We start from the raw sequence: 23,109 nt of genomic DNA, 5'->3' as shown, positions 1-23,109 counted from the left end.
ATCAAATCTCCTGTAACTAAAGAATGGTTTAGGTGGAAAACAGAAAAAGGATAATTTTGGCCAAGTCCAGTGTTGCATGTGGAGGTACATCACGGCCAGGAGGACACTGGAGGACTCTGTGAGGTGCTCATACGATCGTATGGAGGTGGTGATCATATCTCGGCAGCAGTCCCTTCATTGGGGGTTTTCAACCACTTTTATTTGTGTAGCCCCAGACGTTTTCCAGGGCGGGCGTTTGGCTCTCACATGTGAACACAAACCTGCTCCCTGGGAACCCCGATGTGTGCTAGCTTGGCTGCGGGTCTTGGTGGGTGGAATGAAGGGATTTTTTCCAGGGCGGGCGTTTGGCTCTCACATGTGAACACAAACCTGCTCCCTGGGAACCCCGATGTGTGCTAGCTTGGCTGCGGGGTCTTGGTGGGTGGAAATGAAGGGATTTGCCATCTCTTTTCTGATTTTTCAAAGTCTATTTTATAGTGATTCAGAGAGAAGATTGGTGGGGCTGAGGGCACCTGGAGAGGTGAATAAGGCACCTAGAGATGTGGACGGGTGCCTGAAGATGCTGTAAGAACACCTCACTACGCCTTGAAAAACCCAGTAGGCATCTATTTAAACTCATAGGCAACTGCACCGTTGTGATATTCTGGTCTGATGACCTCTTCCAGTAAGTTGTTGGAAACATAATAGGTCTGAGCCCCTGACTGTGGTAATTTAATGCAAACATGGGGCAAGCCTGAACCAGCAGCAGTTGGAAACAATCAATTATAACCACCTGAGTGCCACCACAAGCTACCTACAGCAGTGCGGCTGTGCCTCCCGGCTCAGGCTCGTGCGTGGCACGTGCAAGGGGTCGCCCGTTGCAGCCGGGGTCTCCCCAGCTGCAGGGACTGTGTGCACAGGCGTGTGACAGCTCGTTTGCACCGAGGAGGTGATGGATGGGGGTCAGTGTTCTTGACCAGGAGGAAGAAACGGCTCCATGGTCAGGGGCACGTGGTGACGCCTGGAGGCATTGCTGCCTGTGCTGTGCCCCTTGTGCAAGGAGCAACAGGGCTGCGCCTGCGGTGTTGCTGCAGCCCCGTGCACTTGCAGATCCATTTGTTGTTGTGAACCCTTGGTACAGTGCACCAGTCTGGGCTGGGGGAGCGTTATTGCCCTCTTTTCATGGGGGAAAGTAGGTGGTAAGAGACAGCCTGATCGATGCCTTGTCGTTGATCAGATGGGTGGCAGTGTCAGGATTTGAACTGAGGTCCCAAGTGCTGGAGTGCTGCTGTGTCACTGTCCCCAGCACACGCACCCAGGGGCACAGCGTGGAGTGGGGGGGTGAGCTGACCACTGCATCTGCAGGAGAGATCTGCTTTGCTTTGCTTTTTTTTTTCTGTTTTGGTTTTGGTTTTTGTTGGGTTGGTTAAATTATTGCAAGTTCTTGTTTTCTTTTCAAGTTGGGATCTAACACCTTGCAGCAAGTGGAGGAGGTGGCAGACTGTCTATGGCAATCTCCCACTTTGAGAGACCAGTAGAATTTATTGACATTTTTGAGCAGAGGGAGCAGTACTAATTTCTAACATCTGGACAGCAGTTCTGCTGGCAGCCACCGCTCCAGCGGAGCGAGGCTGGCGGGGGCGTGGGATGGCTCGCTCCGGAGAAGGCCCATATCAAACAGAGCCTGGATGAGCCCCTGTTAGATGTGGTGCGCTGATGAGCAGGGCTGATATCAAAGCCTGTGGTGATTTCGCCTCATTACCCGCTGAGTGTCAGCAGGGCTTGTCCAGTGTGGGGAGCGTACACTGGTTCCTCACACAGATCTGTGCTGGGGGTTGGGACCAGGATGCCCCCAGGGACCGGGAGCACAGGGGCCGCGGCGTCCTGCAGCAGCAGGGATGCAGCAGTGGTGGCCTGTGGTCTGAGCAGAGCTGATCTGCTATTGCCAGCCCCAGTGCCTTCCTCTCCAGTTCAGGATGCATTGTTTTTTGGAGGAAGGGACCTGCGGATAAGCACAGCCTTGCAGGCCAGGGGTGGGACAAGAGGCGCATTGGCTTGGGGTGTTTCTCAGGTGGGCAACGGGATAGGGGTTAACTTGGATATTCAGGCTTTTTTCCACACTGGGGGTCTCATTCTGCTGTGCCCTCCTCAGAAGGCAGCATGGCCAGAGTCGCAGTCCCTGGGTTTGCTGCCATGCTCCTGAGGGTGCCACCACACGGGTGAGCGGCGGCTGCAGGAGCTGCGGGACACCGAGGGAGCTTGGGGCTCATGGTGGGGCTGCTCGAGTCCAGGGCACAAACCCCAATTGAAGTCTCAGGCCTCAGCGAAGCTGCAGGCTTGCGTTTGCACCTGCAGCCACCAAATCTGTGCTCTGCGTTCGCCCCTCCAGCCACCAAATCTGTGCTGGCTGTTGCACCAGCGGCGCAGGCAGTGGGAGGCAGCTGATGTTGGGCAGCAGCAGTCTGGCCAGATGGGATCAGCTGCTGGAACAAGGCTGCCCATTTTTTGGGCCTGATCCATTGGAGGGTCATTGCTCTGACAAGATTTCTGCAGCTTATGCGTTGCAAGTGGCACTGGAATACAAATCTTTCAATTCTAACCCAGAAACAAAATTGCCTGAAAGTCTGGATTTGCAAACACGTACTTCTATTATTTGAAGGAAATTTGGAACTTGTCTTCCTGTTTCTGTCTCATCTCTGTTTAAAGTATTATGCTGCTTCGTACTGCTCCCTTCTGGAGCAAAAACCCTTCGGCTATTAGATTTTCATCCCACTGTCTGCTGACCGCTGCCAACTTTCAACGGGTTGTGAGCTGCTAGCGGCCAAAAGCCATCTCTGGTGGATCACCTAATTAAAAGGGGCCATTGAAAACCTGGAATGTTTTAGAAAATGGCTGTGTGTGGAGCAATCTTTTTAGGAGGAGTTGGGAAAAGTTTACAGTATAATGATAGCACTCGTTGAAGAAGGGGAGATGTGAAAGATGAAGGGTTTTTTAATGTAATATAAAATAGCAGTTTCCAAAGTTGTTTGACTCGTCAGTCCCTGTCATCCTTCAGTATATCTTGTAGATCAAGATGTTAACTGCAAGTGGTACAGAGGCACCAGTAATGGTGTGCTGTTGCGTGGGGTTCCTCGGGGAGCAGTGGACCACCACCCCGGTCTGGGAACCGGCTCACGCAGGCAGTGGGCTCAGGTCGGGCTTTCAGCAATCAGTGTGGCAGGTCATTAAATGGGAAGGAAATTGTGGCTAAATCTCTGCTTGAGGGGACAGACATCCGCATCTGGGGAGCAACTGATACAGATGTTTTCCTCCTCACTCTTTTTTGTTTGGTTTGAATTGCGCGTGTCCCTGGGTTGAGCCACATGGCAGAAGGCTGGGATGGGTGGAAGTTCCGTGCATCCCTCCTGGGATTCCCCCTGCCAGGGGAGCGCTCGGCTGCCGTGCTGGCCACCTCGACGTACTGGGGCTCCCTGAACACAGAAAGGCTACTTGGCCACTGTCAAATAAGCTGCTGAAGAAAGGTTTCAAGCTTTGGGGAGGAGCTGGGGTTGCAATGTTATGTCCCTGGGATCACCTAACCGTAGTGTCATTTTTTGCTGAGATTTGGTACCACAGCAAGCTGCAAAGCACAGCTGATCTTTCTAAACAGCTTTGGAAACATCAGTTTCTACAAATCTTGAAGACAGGTAGAGAAAAATATAAAATGGTAGAGAAAAGGAAAGCCTTCCATACTTTGACCAAATAAGAGAGGTGCTCAGTTGCTGAATCCAGTAGGACCACTGATTTTTAACAAATTTTGAAATTATTCTGCTGATCCTAATTTCCTAATTGGGAGGGCGGGGTGGGGAGGGAGGACCGCCAAAGAAGAAGCTGTAGAGGTGCGATACTGGCAAGTCAACAAGCACAGTGCTTTCAGAGAGATGCCTGGAGAATGTCTTTTGCTTCGTACAGGTGCTGCCTGCAAGAGGAGACTATGTGTGCGAGTCCAAGGGCTGGCCGCAGGTTGGAGGAGCCTGCGCTCACACCTTCATTCTTCGCACTTTCCATAACCATCCATTTAACCTGTTTACTTGGATTTTCTCAGTCCCAAAAATGAGGGCAGAGGTCTCTATCTTGTGTGTTAGGGTGGAGGAAGGGTATGCCTGTGAGCTGGGGAAGCAGCACATCTCCCTTAGACCACGTCTTTATGCCTTGGTCGCTTCCACATTTGGAGTACTCGGTTAATGACCAAAAAGGCTTTTTTTAACCTTTCCATGCCAAACTACCACAGCGGGCTGGGTGCTGGAAGCAAGTGGCGTTGTTTTGTTTCTGGATGCTGGTGCCAAGGTTGCTGAGCAGGCGATGTGCGCGGTGGTACCCACGGAGGACGCCACGGTGGCGTGGGGCAGCACTGCCGTTCAGAGGCAGGTTTTACTGAGGATGCGTAAAAGAAGAGTAGAGTTCTGCTCATTATCTCAGAGCTTAATTGATTTGGCAGAACTAATGAGGAAAATACAGGAAAACATTTACTATAAACTATTGCTAAATGAAGCAGTTTTGAACTGACACATGCAAAAGACCCTTTGTGTTAGGGAAGAAGTTGTTACTTTAATGGATGCTTTTTTCAGCCCAGAATTGCACAGATATGCCTTCAGAGCACTTTGAGCATGTAAAGTGCCAAGTGTTAGTAGTAGCAATAATAAAAAAATAACCCCTGAAGATTGAGGAGCCAAACTCACAGTTCACCCAGGACTCCTCCCTGTGGGAAGGAGTTTGAATAGTTTGAGATTGGTTACTGAAGCCAAAGCTCAATATAAATGAGAAACACAGCCTGAGTGGTGGAAGGGAGGGCTCTCCCAAGGAAAGAGCAGCTAAGAAAATACAGCCTGAATAAATCAGGCGTCTCACTCCAAACAGTTTCGAGGGGGATGCGTTAGTTTGGCTTTCAGAGCAGCGCGAGTGTCCTTGGGACAAGGTGCACTTGGCTGATCCGCTCTGCTCCTTGTCCCTGGGGAGCGGGGCAGAGGAGCCGCATTTCCAACGGGCGTGAATTTAAAGGACATACAAACTCTCGCTGCTTAAATGCATGCTATTTTGACTATGACAACCCCTTTGGAGCCTGTTGTTTGTTAATCCCTCTGCCTGCCCATTCCTGGGGGATTAGATTGTATAATCTGAAGTATTGTATTTAATGCAGGATGAAGGCTAACATAATAAGCTTGACCAGTCTTCCTGGCAGCATGAAGGATGTGCAATTTCAGTTAAAAGACTGCTACTTTTTTGTATTTCTCCGCTTCGAGCAGTTCCCCGTGCAGTCGCACGTGCTGCTTCAGCTCTCTGCAGGGTGAAGTGCTGGGGCTTGCCAGACCCCCGGCTTGTGCGGAGCAAGGAAGGGGGACCTGTGCCAGGGCTGCCTGGGCCAGAGGGAAGGTGTTTTGGGGGAGGTCTGTGCAGAGCAGGTCCTGCCAGTCTCCTGTCAACATTGCCCTCAGCTTTCTTTACCAGTAGAATCATAGAATTATAGAATCATTAAGGTTGGAAAAGACCTCTAAGATCATCGACTCCAACCGTCAACCCAACACCACCATGCCCACTAGACCATGTCCCTAAGCGCTGCATCTACACGTCTTTTAAATACCTCCAGGGATGGTGACTCAACCACTTCCCTGGGCAGCCTGTTCCAGTGTTTAACCACTCTTTCAGTAAAGAAATTTTTCCTCACATCCAATCTAAACCTCCCCTGGCACAACTTGAGGCCATTAGTTCAGCCTCAGGGTCAGCACAATGGGGTTGGGGCTTGTGGAGCGATGGATGGCCACAAGTCCGGCCAGTTTCTGCAGGAGGAGGTGGCAGAGGAGACTGAAGGGGTAATCACACTGTCTAGCTGCAGGCATCCAGCTTCAGTGCCACTGCTGGAGCTGAGGCTGGAATGACTCGGAGCTCTTACATCCTCCCTAACACCCCAAGGAAGGCTCCGGTTATAGAAACCTCCTGCCCTTTCCTCCTGCACCTGAAGTGACACAGTGGAAGATGGATGGCTGCGGGAAGCCTGTGTTTGTTCAAGCCGTTGTTGGGCTTTGGCCTCACCATCACAGACCGACTGGCTTCGCCTACAGCCTGGCTGTTCCCTAGTCCTGTTCCAGTCTTTCAACTGCGTCTTCCTTCCGAGATGGGTTCTTGCAGGCAGCAGCCAAGCAGGCATACGTGAGGTCTGCCCAGGGCTGCCGCTGCTGAACAGCAGCCAGAGCTTGGGTTTTGCCCTCGGAGATGAGATGTGGTGCTGAGAGCATCTTCCGGCATTTCAAACCACCTCACCTCTGGTGGTTTGAGGTCTGCGGCTGCAGCAGAGGTGAACGTGGCTGCTGCCGCTTAGATGCAGCAGTTTGGCCTGACCCAGGCTTGGCCTTGGACTGGCTGGAAATCTGTATCTTTGCAGACTCACTGAAAACAGTTTCTCCTTTGCTTTCAGGGGGCTGGTGGGCTCAGTCAGTTGGGTCAGCTCTGGCCCTGAGCCCGGCTTCAGGCATGCGAGCCCATCACCTTGTAATAGGCGAGCACCTCGACCGTTGCCGAAAACTCAGAAATTGGTGAAGGGCAGGACAAGTGGCACGGGCACCCAGGGCTGCTGGGCATCTCGTGCCTCTGTGCAGATTCCTGAGTAATTCTTGTGCAGCGTGGAACAGGTCTAAGGCGATGAAAAGTCCCAGGAGAACCACTTGTCTGCAGAGTGCTTGCTGCGCCCTGCCTTTCCCAACAGCCATTCCCAACCCACATCGGTCCTGTGCTTGCTGGGCTTCACTCCTGGTTTGCTCTGCTCACTTCATGTGAGGGACACAAGCCTGAATTCCTCACTCGCTTTAATCAGGTGAATGTCCCATGTGAAGCTGCCAAGAGTGAATGTCAGGAGCTGGCAGGAAAGAAAAGGGCTGGAGTCGAGAGTAGGGAGAGGGAAGAATGAGTTTTCTAAGATGGGGGGGGGAAGCTTTCCTGTAAAATAAAAATGAAGATAAGAGGCTGAAAAACTGCCAGGCATCAGGAGCTCTGCAGAAGCCAAAGGAACACTTTTCGGCATGGGGGTGACATTTGTCAGTGGTGGAGGGAGGAGCGGGTGCACTGACATGGTCATTTTTCTCTCCGCGCGGCCGATGCGGCTCTGCTGCTGGTGCTGCTGACTGTGGTGCGGTGGATGCGCGTTTGGCCAGGGAGCAGTGATTCAGGCGGGTTTGACAGAGGGAATCTGCTGCTAGTTTTTCATTAGCAATTACTCCTCTTCAGCAAGATACTAACTTTCCCAATCCAGGGATGGAGGCAATAGTCATCCCATGTGGGGGCGAGGCACATGGGGCTGCATGTGGATCATTGTGGTTTCCCAGGGCATGAACCAACACGGAAGTTTGCAGGAGAGGGCTGCTGCCGAGCAGCAATCACGCACGCTCAGGAGAGCATCTGAGTAGGTCCTGTGGATGCTGACGGGCCTCCTGGCATCGGTCAGGTGGTGCTGATTTACCCCCTGGGACTCTGACCCCCGCTGTGTCCAGATGCCGTTGGGCTGGAAAAGCCACTGGCGTGGTGGAGCCACGGCCGTAGCTCTCCGCAGGTGGGACATGGTCCGCGTTGCCACTGAGAGCGGACAGATGGGTGTTTGGACAGCCCGTTACTGGTGTCACGCTGGTGGCTCGCAGAGCACCGTGGGCCAGGCCTGGCACTGTGCAAACATGCAAAACACAGCAAAACCACTGCTTCTTCGCTCAAGAAACTTGTGGTCTAAGTAACCAGTGAAACCAGGGTGCAAATCTTATTTTAAGCCTTTTTTAAGGATGTCTGCTGTGCTGGGGGTGTGCTGATTGCTTAGTGTGGATGATTCTCGAGAAAAATTCAGCAAGATTCATTTTATCAGAGGTTCTCAGCCCGAGTGCCTCGACTGGCCAAGCGTGCACGTTGATTTGCCTCCCATTGCCTAAAAAATATGGGAATTTAGAGGAGCTCCGTGATAATGCCTGCCCTTGCGGCAGCACTACAATTAGAGACCGCTTACGTCTCAAGTGCCTTAACAGTAGAGTCCTCTTCTGAGGATGACATTTTCCTCCAAGCATCCCAAAAAGCCTGTTTTTGACAGCTCTGGTTCCGCGACACTCCAGCAGATAAACGCCTGATTGTGTGTACAAACTGCTGGCAGCACGGGGAGGGGGGAGTGGGGTGGGGGGGACTCCGGGATGAATGGGCTCTGCCTGGGAGGGGTTTCGTGGCCAGTCTGAGCTCTGCCCGACACAGAGTGGGGCTTGTACTTTCTGTTTTCGTAATGCAGTCAGGCCGGTTTGCCACCATCTCTTGCTCTGCCCATTTTCCTATGGTGTCTGTGCAGTATTTCCATGTTGTTTTTTAGCCTCTCTGTACTGTTCAACTTTGAGTCCATGTCCTGCTATTGTCTTCAAACAGTGTCCGAATTATTTTGAATATTCTCTCTGCAATCAGAGATTTCCCTGAGTCATACCTAAATGTTAATAAAAGCCTAATGGTTTATGTTAAGGAAGGCAAGAGATAAGACTAGAGCCCTTTTATCACAGACTTTAATGGCCTGAAAATGTCAGTTGTGTGGGAGCAACTGCCAAATTTTGAGCCTATGAAGATGATGGCTAAGTCCCACAAATCAACAAGTTTGGAGCGGATTATCGGATGCTGGCTGTGTCATTTTCCCAGGACTCCAGGCATGCTAGAAGCCAACACTTTAATCCGCTCTGATACGATGCATGAAAGGGGCCGGACTCCCTTTCCACTTACTGGTGCTCTGCGAAGCTTTCAGACCCACTGTAGTAGAGTCAGAAAAGCCTTGCTGAAAGCAAAAGCTGCAGGGCTTTTTTCTGAACTGCAGCCTGCTTTTGATTCAGAAATAAACTCCATCTTTGCTTAAGAACTATTTTTAAGGTCACAAACACAGGATGCAGAAATCAGTACGTTTCATGTTTTTCCTGAGTGCTGCCTCACCACTCCTCTTCCTCCTTCTGTTTCCAGCAGACTTCCTTCCCGAAGGGACATCCTGCGCGCCTGCCTCTGGGGCGCAGCGCCCAAGGCTGGGGGGCTGTAATGGAAATACTGGGAAATTGCTTTTTCTGCTCCTTTTAGGCCTGTGATAAAAAACTGAACTCACACCATGAAAATAGCTGAACTCTTGAGCTCTGATGTGGCTGGAAATCTTTTATCTCTGTCCCGCTTTGGTTTTGTGATCACACTCGGGGGTTAATCTGACTAACCCTCCTTTTGGATGTGGCTCCTTGGTTTGAATTAATTTGCATCACTTGTGAAATTTTGCAAAAATACCAAGTACACCCTCCTTGCAAGTGCGTGGGCAGCAACGCTGCTCGGCCGGTGCCGGTTGTGGGTTGTCTCCAGCTTGCACCCAAGGTGGCTCTTTGTTAGGGTCAAAGTGGCAGAGTCAAATGTTTTGGGTGCAGAAGGATCCGAATCTAGACCCACCCTGTATTTCCATGAGTTACTGAGTATCCAGGATGTCTAGCAAAAAAATAGTGGCAATACAGTAAATGCCCACAGGGTTGTTTTAAGATGCAGATGATAGAAAGAGATTGGTTTTGGAAGAAAACTTAACGTTTATGCTTTCTCCACTTCAGGGTAGGGCAGTTTGATTTAAGATGGAGCAAGATTTAACCCATTTTCCGCATGGAGAAAGCCTTTTAGCACAACCTTGAAGTGCAGTTTCCCAAGCTGCCGTGATTGCCTGGTGCCTGCAGAAGGATGTGACTTAGCCGTATCCTGTTTACCATAACGTGGCAGAGTTAAGATGTCCCCTTGGTGCTGTGGTTTACAGACAGCAGCACAGTGTGTCACCCCACCCTGAGACCCGAGAGAGGGAAACACCATATGTTTCCTCCTGCCCATCCGTCGGAAGAGCTGATGTCGTTTAAAGAAAGGTGTTTCAGAGGAAGGATGTATGTGGCCAAAATAAAGCTTGGTCTGTGTTAGAATAGTTCCATCCTGTTTACTGTGGAAAACACTTTGCAGTGATATTAGGTCTGAAATGCGTGATTTATACACAGGCAGGCGCAGCAGATAAGGAGCTTCCCGTGATTTTGGCCACCTGTGAGAAGAAAGGGCTGCGTCCCTCGGGCTGGGAAGTGGTGAAGCTGCCGGCAGACAAACGCCAGTACCAGCTCCCTGGGCAGCTGCTGCGGAGACGAGGTGCTGAGCATCCCTTGGGCTCCCAGGCAGCCTGAGGTGCCTCTGTGCCTCAGTTTCCCAGCTGGAAGGAGCCTTGTGAGCTTTAGGTGGTTAATATTGGTAAAGAGTAATGAAGAAGGGCTAGAGATAATCATCCCCAAGACAAATAAACCCAAGTGCATTTCTAAAGGTCTGGCTGTGAATGGAAGGGACCATTAAATCAGAAACACGAATGGCTTGCTGTATCCTCTGTATGGTATAAAAAAGTTGTGTTGCCCAGTTACAGGGGGAAACATACACACGTAAGAATTTGGGCTGCGATTTTATTTTTTAATAGAACAAAATACCATAAAACTACAAAATGCATTTAGCAAAGTCACTTGCATCCACAACACTTGATCCTTTCGTCTCAGTCTCATGAGACCCGAGCTGCAGCTCCGAACATGTTGCCTCCTGGTTGGCACTCTATTTAGCAGGGGAAGTTTTTCAAATCAGTCTTTGTTGCTTCACATCTGACGCGACTGGCAGCAGCAGCGGATGCAGGGTCTGGTGTCTGCTGGCGCGCAGGGGACCGAGGTCAGGATGGTTTTGTGGAGAGGACCCAGTCTGCCGTTTGCAGCAGCATGCTTGCACTGGTCCAGCAGCAGGGAAATGAGCCCTGGACACGTCTGCGGCAGCGTGCTCCCTCCAGGCAGGGGGGGATGAGCCGTTTTGCAGAACAGGTGAATTGTCTGCTCTGTGTGCCATTGCACAGAGGATACTGCGGGTTTGTGATGGCACCAGGTACTGGGGAAGCCAGTGCTGTTTGCCGACCAGCTGCTACAAAAGACGGAGAGCTGGCTGGCACCTACAGTTGACACCCAACCCGGTGGGGTTTGCTGCTGTCTTCTCCCATGCGAAGAGGAGGAGGGGGCAGTGCCACGGCCTGCCGACTGCCCCCCCATGGACAGGCCCCGGCCCCAGCCCCTGCAGAGAGGTCACCAGCCCTGCCGTGGTCTGGCAGGGGGGACACCATCCCTCGCTCCCGGAGACACAGCCCAGTTGCTTCGCATATGTTTTGAGTTTTAGCAAGTTTCTTCCCCATTTTTTTCCAGGGATGTGTTGCTGTAATGTGGCACCAACCCAAGACGTGTGGTCACGGCTGGGAGAGGAGACAGGCACAAGGCGGGAGGTGCACCCCAAACTGGGGTCCGGGCACAAGGCTGGAGTGGAGGGGTGGTCCTGCTTGGTTCTCACACACTCGCTGCAAAGCGTGAAGATTTGCCTAATCTCTTAAACGGCCTGAAGAGAGGGGAGAGCTGAAGATTTAGTCTGGTTCCATTAATGAAAGAATAACGATAGTAAGGGAATTAAAATACAGGCCCTGGTGCACTCAGCCCAGGGAGGAAGGAATATGCTAAACAGTCTGGTTGTTGACTTCTCCTGCCTGGTGGAAGCATGTGGTCCAGTTTCTTAACAGATACAGCCTCAAATCCCTGCATTTGTTCTGCTTAAATTAGCGCTCCTGACGATTATTTTGGAAGGGGTATCCACATTATGGTGGAGTTCAGTAAAGTGTAAAATGTGCTTAGTTTTAGGGGTGTGGGTTGCAGTCCGCCAGCGGTCTCTTGTCTAGAGTTTTGTATAAGCACTTGCCACAATCAGGGCCTTAATTTGGTGTGCTTTCAGGCAGCCTGCAAATACCCGCAGTTGTCAGCACGTCAGCCCTGCAGCTGCATGCCGGCACCCAGGAAGGGTGACAGCGCAATTGCAGCTTCTCTTAAGATGAGCCTGAAATGACACTGTAGATGATGTGGTAATGGCCCTTGAAACATGCCCATCATTTGAACGGCTTCGGCTGCACCCATAGCACTTCATAAAAGCTGCTGTAGGAGTGACAGCAGGTGAATTGTTGGCAGCGAGGCTGTTGTGATATTCAGACGTTGTTGAATCCATCCACGTTGTCTGAGCAGAAATTATAAGGAGAGTCTCAGAGGATTCAGGGTGAGAGTGGTCATAAATCTTGGGTGCATCTTGGCAGGGTAGGAGGAACATGAAGCATCAGTCCCATTTTCAAATGCTGCTGTCATGCAGCAACTGTGCTAATTAATTTAGCACAGGATAGTAAAGCTGTTGTCTTGCTTTGGGCCCAATGAGCCAAATGCCTGCTCACAGACAAGGCTCACAGGTGAGGAGTCCTTAACAATTGTCCTCTGCCTTTGCCCCTTGGCACCTGGTAGAGAATTGACATGGGAGCCTTGATTCCAGCCTCGTGCCCCAGTGGCCAGCCCTCATGCGGGGCAGCTCGTCCACCGGGGCCAGCCCCAGCAGTGCTGCTCACCGCCGTGGAGCCAGGTGCCTGCTCGAGCTGCAGCGCCTGCAGTCTTGCTGTCCTGAATTTAACTTTTCTGTAACAAAGGCAGTTCCTGCTCCCCCAGAGCTTTGAGGAACAGCTTGAATGCAGAAGCCAGAGGCAAATAATGAACATCCTGTGGTATTGGGCACAGGGCACAGCTGTACTTGTTCCCCGGGGCACAGTGAGCGGCTGTGGGTTGAGGCTGGATGGGGTCAGTGGCTCCATCATTTCTGGGCAGACTTTTGCAGCCGCTGCTCTTCCCTCCGTGTCCCACAGTGTGGTGCCTCCTCCCACTCAGCAGCTCCTCCATCCCGTCCCGTCCCAGTGGAAGACTAGTGGAAATTTTGCTGTTGACTGCAGTAGCAGCAAGATCAGAGCCAGGATTTATAGTCCTGAGAGTCTTCAGCAAGCTTTTTTTCCCCCGCTCCCTTGGCCCTGTTCTCACTCACTTCCTCATTTACTTGCAGGGAAATAATATTTTGAGTTCTTTTATTGGAGAAACTTTTTGCTTCAACTTTTGTTTGAGAGAGAAGGAGCCAGAGGTGGCTGCTGGGCTTGCAGCCACCCCTGCTGAGCGCGGCTCCGTGCACTCCCGAGTGCTGATCCCGAGCACTGACAAGCGGGAAGGGGGACCCATCGCAGCGCTGGGGCCACGCACGGGGCGAGCCCTCTGTGGGCAGAGCAGCTGCCTCTGTGAGGGCAGGCGGCCGCTGGGGATGGCTTATCTCCGGCGGGCTGAGAAACCTCACAGCAGCACCCACTGGCGAGGGGCTTCCAGCACTGTGCCGGAGAAGAGACCTCTGACTGCTTCGGTGGGAGAGGGGGGCAAGGAGCCCCCTTGTCCGCTTTTACTGTTGCACCCGACTTTTGTGCTGAGATGAGGGTGCTGCTACAGTAAATGGGCCTTTGGCTGGAGGATGCCCTCCTGGGGTGCCCTGCACCTGGATGGCTCCAGCAGCAGTCCTGGTGCTGCCCTGATCCTGCTCGTAGCATGGGCAAGGGCAGAGCGCCTCTGGCAGCTCACCTCCAGCGAAGCCTGGTTTGGATTTGGTTCTGAGGGTAGATCTGGCAAGCAGAAAGGCAGCTCTATTACAGCTCTTTACTCCCGTATTAACCAGTTACATTTTCCTATTCCATGACTTGGTAGTGAGGAGCTTCCCCTGGGTGCAGCAGGGCCGTCAGCAGTTTGTCCACACTGAGCCTGAGGCGGTGATGGCGGGGAGGGACCCGCTGGTGTTTGCTGCAGCCCATTGACGTGCGTGTCTCTCCGCAGCTGCAGCCGGAGCAGCTGGACTGTGGAGCAGCGCACCTTCAGCACCCGCTGGCCATCGTGAACCCCGTCACAGCGACCCCCGTGTTCACCTACAGCGGCCTGACCGCGGTGGCGGTGGCCAGCGTCAATAACTACACCGTTGTGTTCCTGGGCACTGCCAGCGGAGGACTCCTGAAGGCAAGTGGAGCTCGGCAGCACCAGCACGGGGGAGGCAGGGCTGGGGGGACAGAGAAGGTGGCAGGGCTTCCTCTTCCAGCACCTCTGGTTTGCACAGAGGACAATGTCTGTTGTCGAGTTTGTCTGAGCACCTGCTTTTGCTTGGCAATGAAGAAGTAATTGGATGCTGTTGTAATCTGTACAGTAATATATGCTGCCTGGTGACTGGTGGCCATTAATTACTGTTCAACGCTGCCATGTGAGCAGGATGTTCTTGATGAACCCTATGCTGGAAATATTATTGTGCAGCATTTAATTATTAACAGCTCTTCTAATAAATTCTCCCTCCGAGCTGATGGCTTTTGAAGGCTCCATGTAGACAGGGGAATCACTGAGAGATGCTTCATCACAGCTGAGTCCAAAGCAGGTGTGAACCCACGCATCTGATGGAGTATCTGTTTCAAATAATGTGCCAAAGGCAATGTAGGGCAATGCAATACCCTGGCTCCAGAGCCAAGATGCAAGGCCAAGGTTTCAGTAACTTTAGCGCTTGACATTTGCCAAAGAAAGTTTTGATTCCAGCCAGCCACAACAGTTTGGTGTACTCTCAGCATCGAAAGTCCACAGAGGAGAGGGGAAAAAAGCCCTGGAGCAGAGACACGGCTGATACCTGCTTTGTCTCAGCCTGGGGTGAGTGGTGCATAATGTGGAATTTTGCATCAAACTACTTGGAGAGAAGAAAACTGATCCAATCTCTTCCCTTGCGTCCAAGTGCTCCTGGCAGAAATGTGGGAACAATCACAAAGAAACTCACTGCTTTGATTTTTGCCCACAGGGTCAGGTAATTCACGAGGGTGGGAGGAAGCTGGCACCCCAGCCAGGTACAGCGGGCTGGAGAGGCACATGCCACACGCAGCGCAGACCCTGTTCACACAGTATTAACAGCTCTGCTTCCATTATCTCGGAGAAAGCAGCCTTATCTGCTGAGCCTCCATTAGGGAGAGGCTCCTGGCTACCCTTTGCTGGGATAATTTGCTCAGATAGCTCTAATCTAATTCCACAACACAGCTGCATAACCAGAAGCCCTTTTACCTTCGGGGCTCCTTGTTATTTGGCACGGGATACAAGATACTTTGCGTGAGTTATCATTCAGATTTGCTGCCTGAGAAAAGACAGCAAAGAGGCAGAAATAGTGCTCGACCAGCTCCTGCCAGCAGCAATTATGGCTGCCAGGGGTATGTACGAGGAATTAATCAGATAGTCTGCAGACGGGCATTTCGTGAGAGCCATTATCAGTGCCATGTCCAGCAGTTATTAAAGGAAAAACAGCCCTTGGGAAGCGGTGGCCAGGGCAAGGTGTGCCAGGGTGCAATGCCCTCGAAGGAGATGGGAGCTGGGAAGGGTCTGTTCTGGCCAGTCCCCAGGTCTGGAAAGCTGTAGATGAGGAGCTGTGGTGGGGTTACCCAGAACTTCAGACCACTCTACTCTTGCCAGTGCCAGTGCAGCACGTGTCCCCCAGCACACCCCAGCCCTGCTCCGGTGAGAGAACTGATGGTCTCTGCCCCTCTGCACCGCTGCGGTGGCTCTCCCCCAGGGGCCCGCAGTTCACGGGGATCCAGGGAAAGTGCCTGTGCAGTGGAAGCGTAGGGTAAATGAGCCCAGGAGGCAGAGGGACTTAGGGACAGGCGCCTAGAAACAGCCAAGCGTAGAGCAGATCTTAGCAAGAAGGGAGAGAGGATGGTCGCAAAGCTAAAGTGGAAGGCATCGGGACTCAGTTCATGGACGTCTTGGGTGATCCCAGGCAAATCATTTAGCTTCTGGATAGCCAGCTTTTAAAATGGGGAGATGATAGTTCCCTTCTTTTTCTGCATAGTATCTTGCAGTGCTTGCATACGGCTCTTAGCAGAGGGAAGCCCTCTGCTTTGAGCTTGTGCTATCTTACTAGGACATGTTGGTGCTGCTCTAGTGTAAGAATTAATTAATCCTATGTTAATTAATTAATCCAGACTTTAGAGAGCAGAGGCACACTTGGTCCTTACAATCATTGCCTTCCCTTGCTAGTAAGGAGGTAGGAATAGTCCTCGCTCCCTTTCTGTTTTAAGCTGAAAAGTGACTGTCACATGAAATTGTGTAGCCCTATTGTTACTTCCTCTCAGCAATGCCACATTTAATTTGCTGAGTTTTCAAGTCAAATGCCAAGACATTCTGGGATCTGAAAGGCAGGCTGATGCTTTGCAGCCTCTTCCATCACTGCCAGCGCTTCAGCTGGTGATTCATGAAGCAAGGTAGGATTTGTCTCTCTTGTGGCAGCTGCCATCATCTTTTGGAGTTAGCAGGGATAACAGCTTCTTTTGGCCAGGAATGACAACACTTATTTTTCAAATATGCAGGAAACAGGGGATGCCATGTTGGACAGCCCTGTTGCTGATTTTCACTGTTTTTCATTAAGCTTTGGAAATGCAGTGTTCTTTGTAACAGAAGTGCACATACGTATGTAATGAGGGCTGAAGGCTGGTGCCACTTACATTAGGGTTAAGCAAGAGTAACACTGCTGTGGCCGGCTGGAAACAGCCGTGCAGTCGAGCCGTGCAGTGGGTAGAGCCTTAGACTAGAAGTTTTGCGGGCAGCCTCTCAGACAGAAGACTTTGAACAGAGGGACCAAGGGCTGTGAGGGTTGTTCATCACTGGGCACTGCTCCTGGCCATGGCCTGAGCTTTCTGGACCACTTAGTGCCTTCCCTGTAGCACAGAGCTGGCTTTTCAGTAAAGCTCTGTGTGTGCAGCTTGCGAAGCGTGTAGGGATTTACAGCGGTTGAAAATGTGGAACACCATTCCATATCACTTTGATTCTTGTTTATAACCAAGGAAAAATAATCTTCTCCCCATAGTGTTTGAAGAATGGTCTCAATGAGTGGCTTCTTCTCACTACAGATTAATCTGGACAGTACCATGAAGGTTATTAGCAGGAGATCCATTTCGGTGGCTTACGGAGAGCCTGTCCACCCCATCATGCAGTTCGACCCTTCTGATTCCACGTACCTCTATCTGATGACCTCCTATCAGGTGAGACCTTTAGTCTTCAGCAAAATAGTCCTTTGAGCATCATGCATTTGATTTAGCGTTCAGCACTAAGCTGGGAGCAGGAAGGGACAATAAAATTTGCTTTAACATTAATGGGCAGAGCCAAGAAGTTCAGGGCTTTGGCTGGGGTGTCAAAGGACTTTCCAGGGGGAATACCTGTGCCTGTCCATTCTCCTGCACAGGGTGGGGGTCACACTGAGCAGACCGGCTTGTCAGGCTTTCTCGTCTTTGCAGTGGCAAGGTAAAAAGAAGAGTGAAAGATATCAAAACAGATCCCACTTATGGGAGTGCAGAAATAAGCAGAGGTTGTTCCTGTATAGAAACCCAAAAATTACGGTACACAGTCTTTAAGGAGGCTTTTAGGAGATCCTACAGACAAAAAGTCTGCCTGTCAGAAATGATCCTTGGGGGAGTTTTCTGCTCAGCCTAGCTGGCAGGAGGGCTGGATGGGAGGAGGGCTCTCTGTGGAGACCGGGAACACCACACCAGGTAGAAACAGACGGTCTCATCTCCGTCAAGTGAGCAGAGGAGGAAGACAAGAGCTGAGCGCTCCAGGCGCTGGTGGTTTGTCCTGAATTACATTTTAATCTGTCAAAACAGATGCACAACCACAAATATTATATGTTGCATTTATATTTTCCAAGCCCTAATTCCCTGCAGATTGGTCATTATCATTTCACAGAACCCTCCTGGGATGCCTCTTTAGCTGATGTTTCAGACTGTCTCATCTCAGCTCCCAGGCTGGGCTGTGCACCTTATTCGGGCTTGATCAAACACTCCATGCAGCACTTGTGATACTGTCCTCTGTCTGTTTCTTTTCCAATAAACCAGATGAGTTAATTTTTCTTTGGTGGAATTAGCATCCTGGGAAGCTCCCTGGGAGCTCGATGGGGTTGGGGGCGTGCTGAGCACCGCAGGGCTGGGGAGCAGGGAAGTGCTGCAGGTAAAGCAGGGGTCAGGCCAAAGAGCCCACGGTCCGAGGTGCACTCACCTGGTGAGAGCTCAGGACTCTCAGCACCTCACGTTGTCAGTCCCCGCTGTACCAAACGATTCAGTTTTCCTTCCCAAATGTTTAGAAATTGAGGGAGGAAAAAGCAGAAACTGACACATGCTTTCCCTCCAACTGCTCCTGCTGAGCAAGTCCCCAGAGGTACTTTGATTTCTTTACAAATTAAGGTTTCCAGAGTGGTTTTGCTTTCTGGTCATTTTGTAAATAGCCAGATAGCATTCAGCTCTGTCTAGAAACGCGCTTTCTGCAGGTCTGAGTGAGAGCTTTTCACAGGGAGGGACAAGCTGTGAAACCGTCTCTGTTGGATGCATCAGAAAGGTGTGGTGTCGCTCTCCGTAGCCTGACTGTCACACATCTATTGCCAAGGTGCCAGCTGAAAAGGAGCAGCTCAGCTCAGCTGTGCACCCTGTGGGGTGACTATGCTGGCGGTGGCAGCAGGCCCCATCCCTTGGGTGTCCTTACCTGCCCTGGGGCACACGGCCCCCAGGCTGGGACAGGCTCTGCTGGGGGCACTGGCAAGGCAGTGGGCAGCTGCCTGTGCTGGTCCCCATGCGGGCTGGTCGTACACAGAGCACCCACCTCTGAGTGGTGTGGGGCAGAGGACGGCGGTGCCAGGGTCTGCTCCTTGTCTGTTCTGTAAGGCTTGGTCCAGGCTAACGGTAAAGTAGCCTGAGATGCTGGTGTCTCGTTGCTAGCTACGCACGGCCATACCGGCACATCCCAGTCAGGTAGAGTGTTTCTGTGGTGTTGTAAACGATTTGGAAGCAGTTGTGCTGTTGTTGTGCAGATGACGCGGGTGAAGGTGGCTGCCTGTAACCAGTACTCGACGTGCACGGAGTGCCTGGCCGCCGCTGATGCTTACTGCGGGTGGTGCACGATGGAGACCAGGTAGGACTGGTCCTAGTACACTTTGGCATGTCCTTTGTCCCTCGAGCCAGGCCAAGAATTTCTGATGCCTTTTATATTTCCACACAGTCACACTACCATTAGTCTTTGTCCATTCCTTACGAAATACGTGCTTTTAAAAACAGTTGCATCTGGCCTCAAATGGTTCCGATGCTCTTCAGAGACAGGATTTAACTGTAGCTGCATTGTTATGCTGCAGTCAGCTGCCAGTGCAAAGAATATCTTGCAGGCATCCAACCATGGGATTGAGAGAGCCAACACCCTGTTAAAGACCGTCTTTTACCCTTGCAATTATTTATGTGTGGGAGACAACACTCAAAAAGGGATTTACAAAATTGGACTCCGTGTTTACAAATTGAAATCGGACAAAATGTCACCTTCTCCTCTTTGGTTCTGGGTTCAGCCTACCTGCTCTCGCTTATCCTGAACCCTGATGCTCTGTTGATGCTGGTGGGAATATGCACTCTTATCGTGGCAACCAGACACTTTAAATATAGCAGCAAAGCTTTAGGCTTAGCTGCATGGATGGAGGAAAAAGGTGTAGGCACAGGATTTTCTCAGGATCTTCCCTCACAAGGAAGTCAACATTTTTATCACCTGTTTTAAAAATAATCAACCATGAATTGTTCCCCTGTTCGTTGCAGGTGTTCTCTGCAGCACGAGTGCACGAACTTCACAGGGGCCAACTTCTGGGCGAGTACAAGTGAAGGAGTGCAGCAGTGCCCTTCCATGACCATCTTGGAGCCCGAGATTAATATCGACAAAGAGAACCCGGTATGTTTGATGTGAATACCAAATTAATTATGTGCAGCATCCCATAGAGTCGTTACCTGCTCTCAGGGCTGATAAACATCCATGCTCCTCTAGCATAGCAGCACAGCTCCACACGGCTCAGATATGGGTCGTGGGGATGCTGAGCTCTGTTGTATGCTACCGAGTCAGGCCAAGGTTCTCAAAAGCGCCTGGAGGTGACCTGCTGCGCCTCGACACCCTAGAAGGCAGCAGGACGTCAGCTTCTGAGCCTGTAGGTGAACAGGACTTCTAAAGCTGCTAAACTAAACACACTGGAGAGATCTGTAAAATTTCAAAATACAGAAGACCAGCTGCAGACAGCTAAATCAGCTCATTTTCTGGTTTTCTATTGTTGCTATTTTTAACAGTATTTTAATGATATTTTAAATGTTTTCATCAAAATATTTTTTGTTTAAAGACAGACCCTCTCCCAATGGCAAAAATCTCTCTGTGCCAAAGTTCTTGGCCAGCCCTAACATGGGGAAATTGCTCGTAAACAGGCAGCGGCTGGGGCAGAGCCCAGACCAGAGCTGGAGAGAGGGATCCCATGGGACCCTAGCACAGGTCCAGCTCCACTTCTGCTGCGCAGGAGCAGTGGGCTGGGGGTCCCTAGGGAGTCACCCCGCTGACAGCGGGGGAAGCCAGCCGAGCACGTGGGCTGCATGTTTTCCTGAGTCGCCCTCTTCAAAAGCATTCCCTTTCTGCAAAACTTCCCATCCCTTCCCCTCAGAGACTGAGGGCAAAAAGAAACTCCTGCAGCTAGCCCGCTCGGCCCTGGTGTGCCAGGGAAGGACGCTGGCTTGTGGCTGGCCCCCAGCAGCCCTCCCAGCAGGCTCCCACGAGACACCTCTCGTCACCAGACCTGGTACGGACTGGTGCAAGCCGGGAGGTTCAGGCACTCAGAAGCAGGGGTTAATATTTTCTGCTCATGCAGGCGGCGTGGGTCAAGGACAGCCTGGGCAGCTGGGGAGGGCTTAGCCTTTGCATCCTGCTTCCTCCGAGTGGTCTCCCAAGAAAGCCCTGGGCTGGGTTTTCATGCCAGCTGGTAACGCACCCGCTACAGTTGTTGGAGTTTGTGGTGACAGAGCTCTTACTGCTGAAGCAAGGTTTTGTATGCGGATGGCTTTTAGAGTTCAAAGTGCATAAAATGAAAGAAAATGGCTATCTGTGGACTTGTTTTGGAGTCGCTAGCTTATGAAAAGCTTGTAAAACATTGACAAATTCTAAATATAATTTTCTGTCATAATAACTGATTTTTTTTTTGTCCAAATGTAGGCCCTGATAATACAAATAAATGGGACTATCCCGAACCTGAATGGAACAAATATTTCATGTGACTATGGAAATAATATCCACACAGTAGCCAGAGTTGCAGGAGATTATGTAAACCAATTTATTTATTGCAGTTTACTTCCACGCGAGAAATACCCAACGTTTCCAGACGACCAAGGTATGTAAAGGAAAACAAGCTCGGTTCACTCTAACCACTTTTGTGGACATAATTTTTCATAGGCTTTTTTTCTTTTTCCAATTGTATGTGCAGATAATGCATACAGGGAAAAGAAAACCCAAGCTGCTTCTGTTTTATAGGGCATATGACTTTAAGTTTACTTCCACGCGAGAAATACCCAACGTTTCCAGACGACCAAGGTATGTAAAGGAAAACAAGCTCGGTTCACTCTAACCACTTTTGTGGACATAATTTTTCATAGGCTTTTTTTCTTTTTCCAATTGTATGTGCAGATAATGCATACAGGGAAAAGAAAACCCAAGCTGCTTCTGTTTTATAGGGCATATGACTTTAAAGCGTGGGAGTTCCACCATCTTAACATGAATTGACAGTATTTCAAATCTATCAATTTTTGTTTTAACCATCAGAATTTGAAAGCCAGTTCACATACTTATTTTATTAAGATTTATCTGGTTAGAGCTTCTGCTTTAGATTTAGTAAGTACTAAAACAAAAATGTTTTAGCCCCGGGGAAATAATAATAATGCTACTTATATTGATATTTTCAATTGCTTTTGTTTAATTTTCCTCCTGAACATGCACTACCTTTCAGGAGAAGTTCTGGAAGAAGAGCAAGTGCATACCTAAAGGCAGCTCAGAAACTCTTAATCCCATTTATGCAGTTAAAAGCCAGACTGCGGTCTTCTAGTATCCGCCTGTTTTCAGATGGTGCCAAATGGGATGCCCATCTTGCAGCTCCATGGAGCTGCATTCTGGAGGTGACAAGCACCTGCAGATCTGCTTGAAGTCAACGGAGCCTTGATGGCCGAGCTGACCAGATCTGATACTGGCCACTTAGCGATGGAGACAGCCCCATTTTATAGCTGCTTCTGAGAAGTTCGATGCTTCATTCCAGACTTGAGTGCTTGTTAAATCTTCATCTTCCAAGCCTGGAGTGAATGCTCTATTGAAGATGGCTGACTTCAGTAGGAGAAGAATTAGCCAGTCCTTTTGAAAATCCCACTTCTCATAGGCAAGTTTATAAAGCTGCGTTGTTTTTCTCCCTAGCTATCCAAAGAATGGGAGATCATTAACTGTTCTGTATTGTTGGTTACGGCAATGTCCAAATGAATTTCTGGAATCCGATGCGCTGATTTATTGTACATATTCTAAAAGAGGCATTGTCTCTTGTCCCTGGAGCTTATATGGCAAAATTGCAAAGGAAAAAAAAAAAAAGAAGCAATTCTGGGGGAAGGGGGAGTTAGCATAGCATGTTAAGTAGCCAAAAAAGGGATTTCCACTCTTCTCTGCGGGTTTGTTGTCATGGGGAAAGTGAGCGGGATTTTAAAACATAATAACTAACATGTTTTAATTACCACATTTTTTTTTAAATATCATTTAACACCAACTGTAAGCGAGGACAATAATTAACTCTGGTAATTAACACTTGCACAACACGCTGGAATTTTCTGCTGAAAGTCGCAATGTTCTTTTCTGGCGAGGGTGATGTAAAGCGTTGATTTAAGAGGGAAGAGCTGAAAGTCAGAGGGCAAAAGATGAATGGTCCAAGCTCTGAAATGCAGCTTGGAGGAAGCCCTAGAGAAAACAAATCAGATTTAGCCCTTGTTTTCCCAAGGGTCTGTCTTGTCTTCTAAGCGTGAGCGCGAGCAAGAGGCTCTTGCAACCCAATATTCTTTGGCTTGATTCTCTCAGACCACGTGGTCGTTGAAACTGCTCTCCGGGTCAACAGCAAAAACATTATCCGGGCCAATTTCACCATCTACGATTGCAAAAGAACTGGAAACATTTACCCGAAGAGAGCGTAAGTGACCCCGGTGTGCAGGCAGCCAGGCCACCGCAGGCAGGCGGTGGCAGGGTGTGGGTGGTGCTGTGCTGGCTGCGTGGCACCGGGGCAATGGAGGTAGATGGAGTGTTTTGAAGCCGGGAGGGTGCACACACGCAGCCGGACGTGTGTCTCCCT

At 50.4% G+C, this 23,109-nt stretch overlaps 2 protein-coding genes across 2 annotated transcripts in view; both read left to right on the top strand.

The window, feature by feature from the left end:
• The window catches only part of LOC103902902 (plexin-D1-like), a 44,245-nt gene extending 21,291 nt beyond the window's left edge, over positions 1–22,954 (top strand). Inside the window, 6 exon segments of the mRNA XM_009284019.1 lie at positions 13,737–13,913; positions 16,823–16,954; positions 18,769–18,869; positions 19,532–19,661; positions 20,412–20,544; positions 22,842–22,954. Coding sequence (XP_009282294.1) covers positions 13,737–13,913; positions 16,823–16,954; positions 18,769–18,869; positions 19,532–19,661; positions 20,412–20,544; positions 22,842–22,954 — 786 coding nt within the window.
• Positions 21,291–23,109, top strand: part of PLXND1 (plexin D1) — a 61,829-nt gene continuing 60,010 nt past the window's right edge. The window contains exons 1-2 of the mRNA XM_009283813.1: positions 21,291–21,329; positions 22,842–22,950. The gene's annotated coding sequence lies outside the window, so the exon portion shown is untranslated. The remainder of the gene's footprint in view (positions 21,330–22,841; positions 22,951–23,109) is intronic.

Source organism: Aptenodytes forsteri, unplaced genomic scaffold, assembly GCF_000699145.1.
Source record: "Aptenodytes forsteri isolate BGI_AS27 unplaced genomic scaffold, ASM69914v1 Scaffold267, whole genome shotgun sequence".
NCBI classification, from domain to species: Eukaryota; Metazoa; Chordata; class Aves; order Sphenisciformes; family Spheniscidae; genus Aptenodytes; species Aptenodytes forsteri.
This window is presented reverse-complemented; position numbering and strand designations above follow the sequence as displayed.